Source organism: Durio zibethinus, chromosome 14 (assembly GCF_047325235.1).
Source record: "Durio zibethinus cultivar Kanyao isolate XHJ-2024 chromosome 14, ASM4732523v1, whole genome shotgun sequence".
NCBI classification, from domain to species: domain Eukaryota; kingdom Viridiplantae; phylum Streptophyta; class Magnoliopsida; order Malvales; family Malvaceae; genus Durio; species Durio zibethinus.
In genome coordinates, this window is record NC_143175.1 from 7977228 (window position 1) to 7987889 (window position 10662).

At 34.1% G+C, this 10662-nt stretch overlaps 1 protein-coding gene across 12 annotated transcripts; it reads left to right on the forward strand.

Moving 5' to 3' along the window:
* Nucleotides 1-746: 746 nt before the first annotated feature.
* Nucleotides 747-9380, forward strand: LOC111295248 (pre-mRNA-splicing factor). 12 transcript variants are annotated; one of them, XM_022888654.2, is made up of 7 exons: nt 747-843; nt 4906-5041; nt 6683-7582; nt 7708-7872; nt 8560-8657; nt 8753-8821; nt 8990-9380. In XM_022888654.2, exons 2-7 carry the CDS (start codon nt 4918-4920, stop codon nt 9332-9334), a joined length of 1701 nt encoding a protein of 566 aa, XP_022744389.2. In that variant the 5' UTR covers nt 747-843; nt 4906-4917; the 3' UTR covers nt 9335-9380. The 12 variants fall into 12 exon arrangements, with proteins under 12 accessions (XP_022744389.2, XP_022744391.2, XP_022744390.2 ...); XM_022888656.2 differs by having other exon boundaries at nt 7732-7872; XM_022888655.2 differs by having other exon boundaries at nt 6683-7564.
* The last annotated feature ends 1282 nt before the right edge of the window (nt 9381-10662 follow it).

Consider the following 10662-nt stretch of genomic DNA (forward strand, 5'->3'; position numbering starts at 1 on the left):
TTAATTAAATTCATTAGTAGAAAAGTATGAGAGAAAATGAAAATTAATTTATATATATTAAATATTTATTTTCGAATCATTAAAACATCAAAATTAATACATTAAAATTTCATATTTTATTTTTTTTATTAATACTAATTTGTTTAAAAAATAATTAATACTTGCAAATATTGAAAATAAAAAAATAAATATTTTCATATTTTATAAATTTCTTTTTAATATCTATTTCTAAATGATTAATTGTTAAATTAAATTTAGTATTATGTTTAAACTTAAGTTTACATAACTTTTTACTTTTTTATTGATATTAATTTAATAAAAATTAGTACTTGAAAACATACATTGAAATTAACATGATAATTTTTATATTCTTATTTTTATTTAAATTAATTTGTTCAAAAATAAAAAATATTGATATATATATTTATTATGGAGAAATGATGAAAATAAATAATGATAAAAAACTTATTAATATATAATTAAAATTCATAATTACTCTCTTCCTTTATTGACCTACCATTCTTTCTATTAAACAAAACCTTGATTATAAAAGATAAAAAAAATTTGCTATTATAAGCTATAACAATTTATGTAGCTAATAGTAATTAAACAAAAAAAAGAGTAAATGAAGAAGCAGCATGAAGCAACGGTGAGGTTGAGCTCATGCGATGACAACTCCCCCGATATTTTCGTTGGCTTCACTTTTCGTCAATTCTTTAAAGCCCTAAAAAACGTAGAGAGAGTGCACAGCGCATAGCACAGCATAAATACAGCATAGGCGACGGTGAAGGCGACGCAGCCTCTTATCTTTGAAATCGAATCCCTTTACAACCAAACGGACAGGTTTCCTTTTCTCTCTAATTTCTAACTCTTATTCCTCCTTCAATTGTGTTTTACATTGTTTTTCAAATCCCTAGATTCTCTTTTTTTTTTAATGATTTCTTTTCTGTCGCTGACGAAATGTTAGAAATAAAAATATCAATTTGAATTTTGTCCCTCAAAATTATCTTCTATTCCTTTATTTAATGTCGATTTTTTTTCTGTTTTTATTTACTGTATTATTATTATTATTATTATTATTATTATTATTATTATTATAAAAATTCCCAATTACATTTTTTTTGTTGATACAGATGGTTTCTGCCAAAAAAAAAAAAGGAAAGGCAAAAAAGAGGAAAAATAGTCTGAGGATTTTGAATCTTTTGTTTTGTGTGTGAAAAAAAAAATCAATTCCTATTGTTTGATATTTGCGTAAAATGACAGCAAAAGTTTACTATTTTGGCTGTTGATTTCTTTAAGGTTTAAAGAAGAAGGAAAATAATAAATTTGATTAAAAATTGTTCATCAAATTTGAAATTCTAAGTTGTAATTTTTCAAATATATTGTTTGCTTTTGTTTCCAAACATACTTTTTTTTCTTTTTTTTTTTTTTTAAATTTGGAAGCAAAATGCTAGCAGAACTAGCAATAACAAAGGGAAAAATACTTTGTTTGCTTAAAATAAATAATGAATATAAGATAAATAAAAATGACAATAGTTATGGAACCTTAGTTTGAGTTGAGGGGGAGATAAGTTCAGGCTTGACTATGAACTAATTTGTCATTGTAGCTTCTTCTTATTATCCCTGAAATCCACAAATTTTTATTTTCTTGATTAGATTTTTTTCACTCTGTTTGCTGGTTTCCAATGGAGAGTTCGGAGAGTTCAGAGTGCTGGTGATGAAACGTTTTCTTTCACTTTGTTTAGGAATCTTTATTATGTATGTATTTATTTTTCAAACTTTTTTTTGATGAAATAGAAACTTTCATTAATCTAAAATGATATCAACATTAGGAAATGACTCAGGGAGATGCCCTTAAGCATAAACCTGACCCACGATACCTTTCAGCCTAGCAATATTATGCTAAAGTGTTTGTAGACCTATTGACAGCAAACCCTATAATGTGCTGCTATGTTTTAAACATCCATTGTTATCCCTGTCCCCTCCCAATATGATTCTCCAGCCTTTTTGATTCCTTGGACCACCAAAGCTGCATCAGTTTCCACCTTGACATTCTCCAAACCCCATTCCCTGGCTGTGGTTATTCCAAAGAGAACCGCTTTCATCTTTGCATGGAGGGAACATTTGATGTTTACAATGCGCTTTGCTGCACACAGTAATATCCTTCCTCTCCTGTCTCAAATCACCATTCCCAACCCTGCCTTCCCCACTGTGGTTTCGAAGGATACATCCACATTAACATTGAAATCAGTTTCCACAGACCATGACCACCTCATCGTTGTTTGCCTGCAGTTTGCCTCTCTTTCCAAGACCTGCAGCTCCCTTCCCTTCTGCACCGTTTGTTCCACCTTGGATACTACACCTCCTACTGACCCACATGTAGCTTCATGAAGACTTCTGTTCCGGTTCGACAATAGAATCTGCAGCGTGTACATGCACACTTCCAATTTTCATTCTTGATTTGCCTTTACTAAGAAACTTGTCCTAACATCAGGGGTAGTTGACCGTGTTTCCATCCATCCAAGAACCCAGCTACATAGCCTTTCTCGCACACAGTGGCTAAATACACAGTTGAGGCTGGCTAAATCCTCCTTTGTGCTCCTTGTGGCGAGTAGTCGATGCAGGTCTAAGTCATGCAGCAGATTTTTTGGCAGTAAAAAACAGCTCATGGAATACGTGGGCACCACTTGAACCATTGATTCTATTAATACTGCCTTTCCTGCATAGGATAGGAGTTTTCCTTTCCAGCCTTGAGTCCTTTGCCATATTCTCTCTTTTAGCCTTGCAAAAGCTAGCTTCTTTGATCTACCAATCATGATAGGTAGACCAAGGTAGAAGTCCTATGTCAAGTCTTTTGCAACTCCCAATCTTGTCTTGATATCATCCCTTACACCCTCACTTCTATTCGCACTAAAGAGGACATCTGATTTTGCTATGTTTATCTTTTGTCCTGAGGCATTTTCATATGTTTTAAGGATATTCATAACCTCCTGGCATTTGGCCAGACTTGCTCTCAAGAATAAACAATCATCAGCAAATAACAAATGAGAAACCTTTGGAGCTCTTCTCGCCATTGCTACTCCATGGATATCTCCTCTAGACTAAGCTTGTTGCAATAAACAAGACAGCCCCTAGAAAAGAAAAAGATATTGTGACAATGGATCACCCTGCTTGAGTCCTCTAGTGGGATGAATCCTTCCACATTGGTTACCATTAACCGTAACCAAGTACGAAACACTAGGCACATACATCATAATCCAAGAGACACATTTTACAGAAAAACCCATTTTGAATATCACCCTTTCTAAATAATCCCATTCAACCCTGTCATAAGCCTTATTCATATCTAACTTTAGTGCCAACTGTCTATTCTACCATAACTCCTATTGATCATTCAGTGAATTGTTTTGTGAGCCACCACTGCATCATCTAAGATCATTCATCCTGGCACGAAAGCACTCTGATTTTGTCCTACAATCTTTGGCAGTAGATTTTTCAACCTATTAACTAACATCTTTGAAATGATTTTATACAGAACATTACAAAGTTTAATTGGTCTAAAATCCCTTACAGCACTAGGTGCTCCTACTTTTGGTATCAATACCATGTTAGTATGATTAGGATCCTTGATTGATTCCCCATTCTTCAGAAAACCTAAAACAACATTTGAAACACCATCCCCTATTACGTGCCAATACTTTTGATTGAGAAAAGCATTCATACCATCTGGTCTTGGTGCTTTGCTAGGGTTTATCTGAAATGCTGCATCTTTTACCTCTGCTTCTTCTCAAGTTGCATATTCATCTCAGTAGTGATCCGTACATCCAAACTGTCAGCTACCCTATCAATTTGTGTAGGCTGCGAAGTGGTAAAAACCTCCTCAAAGTACTCCAACAAGGTTTTCTCAATACCCTCCCCCTCCAATATCCACACTTCCATGTCATCTTTTAATTTCACTATCGGGTTGGTCCTCTTTCTATGGGAAGGTGTAGCATGGAAAAAACCCGTATTTCTATCAACCCCCCCCCCCCCCCCCCCCTTGAGCCATAATGCTTTCAATCTCTCTCTCCACATAGTTTCTTCCCTGGACGTTAAATCAGTCAATTCTTTCCTATATTCCCAAAGCCAGTTAGTTTATGAGATTGCAATTTCTATATTCAAGTGAATTTTTTAATTTTGAATTACTCTTAGAGTGTGTTTGGATGGAAAATTTTGAACTTTTTAAGAAATTTCAAATGAAGGCATTTTAAATGCATCATTTAAAAATGCTAGCATTTGTAATTATTTTGTTTGGATAAATACTTTTTACAAAGAAATTTAATCTATTGGAGTCTGATGAGATGAAAAATTAATTATAAAAGAAGAATAATTATATTAAAAATAAAAAATATATATGTATAAATAAAATATGCAGTATGGATATGATTAGATTTATGAATATATAGATATTATTAATGATATAAAAAATAAAATATATATTAAAGTTAATAAAATGATATTTTATTTTTTTGAGTTTTGTATTAAATGATGGGCCATTTGCGGTAAAAGAGTTGGAGGATTAGAAAGAATTTTGAAAACCCGACTCTTTAGGTGGAATTTCAAGAGGGAACTTTAGAACATTAAATTTCCTATTGAAATTTCACCTAAAATTTAAAATTCTCTCTTATTTTTATCCAAACAAGTAAATTCAATTTTTATTTTTAAAAATCTTAATTGAAATGAAACCCATCCTCCAAATGCTTCATCAAACACACCCTTAAGGTTTTAATAAAGTTAGCATGAATTACTCTAAGGTTGTAACCATTTTTGTCAATGACATCAGTTTCTTCTTAACAGCCATGGTAATATGCTGTTCTTTTATTGCTTTGTTATGTTTACATAATATGGAAATATATATTATTTCAGGTAATAGGCTTCATGGATTCGAATTTGCATACTTCACCTCCTGATGCAAAAGCAACATTTCGGAAGCCTTCTAATGATGCATCTAACCGACAGTATAGGCACCGTTCTCCAGTCAGCAGGTTATCTTCACCTGAAGGTTGGTTGTTTAATTCTGTTCAAGTTCTTGGTCGTTCTTCTTGAATCTTATTCTTTGTTCAATTTGTGCCTTTCCACTCTCTCAAAATCTTATTCTTCCACAAGTAGAAGGAAAACGCATTTATTTAAAATTAATAATTCATGTGCCATCTCTTCTACCAAAAAGTAGGGAAAAGTAAATTACATTCCTTTCCTTCCGTTCTTTTTCCTCACCTTTTTCTTTCTTCCTTCCTACCAAACAAAATTTAGACTTTTGGTTCAGTGGGAGAAATAATTAGGGCTTGTTGTTGGTTTAGAAAGGACAAGACTCAGCCTTGAGGGCAAAAATAAAATTAAGAAAAAAAGAAAAGAATATGATATGGATTAAATCTACCCTCTAGTCTGGGCTGTGAACTGTACCTATGGGCAGTGATTCAAGGTTAGTTTGAAGCTTCAAGGATGCTTTGTTGTGGATTTGGTTTGAGTTTGATGACTATAGGGACTGAACGGTTTTAATCTTAAAGACTGAAAAGAATAACTAGTAGAATATGTTTGACTCAAACATAAACTAAGACTTAACATGCAACCAAAAAATAACCCAAGACTTGATAAGAAGAAGAATTATCAAATACCCCCATAAAATTAAGACTCAATAAGAATAAGATTTACCATAATACACCTGACACGAGCTAAAAATTGGAACTTAATAATATTACTTGTAGCTTCAATAATAACCTAATTTAGTCCAACATGAAATGAAGACCACAATTCCTAATCTACTAGGAAATTAATCTTGACTTCCTCGACCAATTTTTTTTATGCCTCATACCTTTGTTTCCTAATGGTTCTCTTCGTTTCTATCTTGTGTCATACAGTTTGTAAACATGTGGTGAATTCACATTAGAGTCAACACTTCCATTGTCAATAACTGATGTTTAGTTGTGTTTGCTCAAAGCAGTTGATTTGAAATGATTGCTTATAGTTCCTTGAAACTATAATTATTGTTATTTAAAATTTGCTGTTGATGTTGTTTGGTCTTTGCTGCTGGTTATATATGGCTTGAGTCAGAATTTGGGATAAGCAAATCTGTCTATACTGTTTGATTGTCACCCTTAGTATTTTGGTTAATATATTTAAGTGTGATGATACAAACCAGGAAACTTTAGATATATACAGAAGTTTTGATGAAAAATGGACTAATGGGTCGGAAATTAGCATAAAGAGGGAGGAGCCCCCTGCATTGACAAAAGACACTTAAAATTCTTTAATTACACTGGAAATGTGAAGAAGCTTTGTTTCAATTGATTTTACCTCTCTCAAATTGTATTCATTCATGATTGCTATTTGTATGTAAGATAACTTTTAACTCTTAAAAATGCAACAATAGAGCCTTGTCCAATGTACAAGTCTTGACTAATTTATGGTATATGGAACTTTATTGACCATTGAACTAACTAATTAACATTTAGGGCATGAAGTTTCACCTTTAATGACCCAAAACATCAATTTTCTTATTAAAAAAATTGCTCTTAAAACTACTATCTTGACACAAAAATTTGCAAGTTTCTTTCTCTTCCTATCTTGGACCTTGAAAGTTTGAATCCGTCAGCAAAAAGCGTTTTAACATTTCCAAAATCTCATTTCTGATGGTGTATGTTTACAGGAAGTTCTCCTCAGCGTGACCGCAGTGTTAGTCCCATGGTTTTAGGGGATGATTTGGTAAAATGTGCTGATACTCAACCAGGAAGAGATGGGAGAGATCTAGATAGGGATTCTAGTAGGAATCGGTATAGCAGAAATGGTGAATCTTATAGATATTCTGATCGACAGTCTTCCAAGAGTACTCATGGTTACTCCAGGCATGATGATTATGTCCGAAATGACAAACGTGCAGATGAAGATAGCAAGTACAAGAGATTGTCCTCTCGTTCTGGGGAATCAAGAGTTAGCACTCACTCTGATCATCCAAGAAAAGAAAGTGACCATATTAGGTCAAAAGACTATTCACGTGCTGACAAATATTCTCATGATAGATATGATGGTTCAGGACATAGGAGCAGGGACAAGGAGAAAGAAGCACCATCTCTAGAGCATCAGAAATATAAAGACAAGGATTCATCTTTTGACAGGGTTGGCTCTGGTAGGAGATATGGCAACTCTATTTCTGAAGAGATGGATAGAGATCGAAGAAGGCGGGGCAGAGATGGTCGAGATGAAAAAGGGGACTATCATAGAAGCTCGGGAGATAGAAGAGGTGAGAAGACAGCATCTTACGAAGAATCCAGGGGCCACCGGAATGACTCATCTTCTGGGAGGGAGAGGGACAATGATAAACATCACCTTAAAGAAGGTTACAAGAGTGGGCTGAAGGATGTAGATGGTCGAAAGCCTGAAAAGAAGGAGAGACTGAAATATGATGAAGGGGAAACTAATCTGGAAAAGGACAAGTATGGTGGATTTCTGAAGGAGCAATCTGAAGAAAAGTCTATATTTGACAGTAAAAATCATGAATCTCCAATTAAGAAACCGAAACTCTTTGACTCAGGCAAGGGCATTGATTATGGTAAAGATTGTAACTATTCTGTGCTTTTATTTGTGCTTGATTTTACATTTTAGAAGCAGTTATATTCATAGCTGTTATCCAATAGATTGATGTTTATTATATGATTTTTAATGCTGTGCAATTAGTTTCTAAGTCTTCTTCTACTATAGCTGATGAAAAGCGGCCAAGTTTAGAGAAAGCTGAGGAGAGTGGTGGAAGAGTGACTGTGGGACAGGCTCATGGCAACGATGTTGACATCACTAATGACCTAAATGCTGCAAAAATTGCTGCAATGAAAGCTGCTGAATTAGGTATTCTTTAGATTTGGCTTTGAGGGACATTCTCTCTCTCTCTCTCTCTCTCTAACTTAGAACTCAATGCCTTATGAAAGCAATGAAAGATTTGTTTCAACTTGCTGTATCCTTTAAATTTTGATAGTTGGAATTGAAGTGTGGAAATAGTTCCTGGAAATGGAGTCATTAGCATACTTTTGTCATGAATTACTTAGAAGCTGTGAGGTTCACATGGCCTCGAGTAACATGGAGTCTTTTTTGTCATTCCCAACCATTGGAAGATTTGTTTGTTGGGGACCCTAAGTTTTTTACCGCTCTATCAAGTTTTGAACCTCAAAATGCAATGTAGTTAACATAACTTGCATCCACATGAAGGGTGTTTAACTGGTCTCTGGCTGATAAGACTGCCCACTTTATATCTGCGGTATGCCTGTTATAGAACATTGTTTGATTAGCTTTTCTTCATTGTACCTACTGGATGATACTTTAATTGCATTGGTGTTCTGGTAATTATTTTTGTTCCAATAATTGAAAGAGGGATCCACCTGATAGCTCTATTTCATATTTATAGACATAGTCATTGATTAAGTCATTATTATTTTCTTTTGTTCCTGTTAGTGGAACAATATAGACTGGCAGCTGGGTTTCCTCAAAAGTTTTTGTTCTATTGCATTCACATGGTGTCTGAATTGATTATCAATGCAGTTAATAGGAACCTTATTGGAGCGGGCCATAGTAATATGACTACTGAGCAAAAGAAGAAGTTACTGTGGGGGAGCAAGAAAAGCACCCCTGCGGAAGAGGTATTTCTGATGAATTAGCTAAAATTTCATGTTTTTGGAAATTTATTCCATTTTAACATAAATTGCTGCTTGTGTCTATATTTGGATGATGTCAGTCGGGTCATCACTGGGATACGACACTATTCGGTGATCGTGAGCGACAAGAGAAGTTCAATAAACTGATGGTAAATCCCCTTTTCTCTGTATGGACTTTTTTTCTTTTTTTGTTCTCTAAGCAGCTTGTTTGCCTTACAACTCAGTCATGGCAACTCTGCACAGAACCTCTTATTGCATGTGCCTCTATGACTCATTTTTCTCATTTAGAGTTTCTTCACATACTAACACAGTTTTAGAGTCTGAGGTTGCCTTGGTACCTATGGCCAATTGTAGGGTGTGAAAGGGGACGTGAAGGTGGAGCACAAACCGGACAAGCAGGATGGCAGTGGTCTCCTTCAAGCAGAGAAGCAGCGGGAACTCCAGCTGGATTTGGAGAAGCAGTACACTGCTGGACTTCGACGAAGGGACGGTCGCACTGTTGGATTAGGTCTTTGAGCATCAAAACAGGAAATTTGTGGTGCTACGTAGGAATGCTTTGTGACATTCTGTTGTACTTTTTGTGGAAGGACTTTTCATGCTATGGCATTCTGAGGAAAAATATGCTTTTGTTGGATGTTTCACGTCTCAGCAGATGGTTCTAACCTTGTGCCTTTCAATTTATAAATAAGCTCTCTCTCTCTCTCTCTCTCTCTCTATAATCCTCTGATATCAATTAAATGAAGCATAAATCTGGTACTTGACCAATAAAAACAAGATTTTTTTAGGGGGTAGGGGTAATTAGTCATAAGATTTTGGTGGAAGGAAAGGTATATAATTCTTTTCTCGATTGTCTAATGCATAACAAACTGTCCAACTCTCTACTTATCCGTCCTTTTTGGGGTTTGGATTGGCTATACAATGACAAACATTTTGCTGTGAGCCCAGAAAGGTACATCATTAACATCATTTTATTGTACTAAACCACCAATAATCTAATTTCAAATATCACCCAATGCAACCGCCTCTTAATTACTTTTTTATCAATATCCTTTTAATATATCTTTATTCATTATTTATCCTGAATCTATAATTTATGGTTTTTTATAATATAATTAGGTGAGTTTTTCAAATTTTGTCTAGATTTAGTTTTCACTTTAAGCAACTGTAAAGATTTTCATATGAATTTAACACGTTAAAAATTTTATTTAAAAATATTTTTTATAAAAGATAATATTTTTTTATCAGCTGAACTAACCCTTGAAGCTGTTTATAATTTATAAGATAAATTATAGTATTCAACCAACATCGTGTTGGGCTAGCGGTAGATGGCTGGCCCTAAGCCAGCTTTTCTTTCGAATCTTGAAACCGGCACTTGTTGGGAGGGACTTACTATTAACATCTCTCGTCCTGGGGTGGCCACCATTTAAAAAGAGGTCAGATCAATTATATTATTGGTCATTTAATTATAATCGTATTTTAAAAATAATTATTAAATTATTAAATTATTCATTACATCAAATATGTTATACATGTATCTGATCTAAAGACAGTAAAACACAAAATAACATCTGACAATAAAAATCAAACTACTATTAATCACAGCATGCAAAAGCTCTTTCACCCCTTGAAGCTACAAATCTTGCCACAAATCATCTATGTCCTATATTTCCTTCAAATAAAGTAGAGCCAAGACAAGTCTGATTCATCACTCACGTCAAGATAAAATAAAAAATACAACTTAATTGAAAAATACATTTCAAGAGACACCAAGCTCGTTAGAACACAACAATAATATAACAAAATAGCCACCAAGACATCAAAAAAGGCTAGATAACATCAGCCATCCGTGAAAAATACTACCTTGTCCACACTAGCCTTAATCAAAGCAATCGGATTTTCATCACAAAAATTTAGCATGGTAAAATTTGAAAATCAAACATGACTGATAGTTGAATACAAAACTTTCCTTTTGTGGTGAGTTTGGATTCTT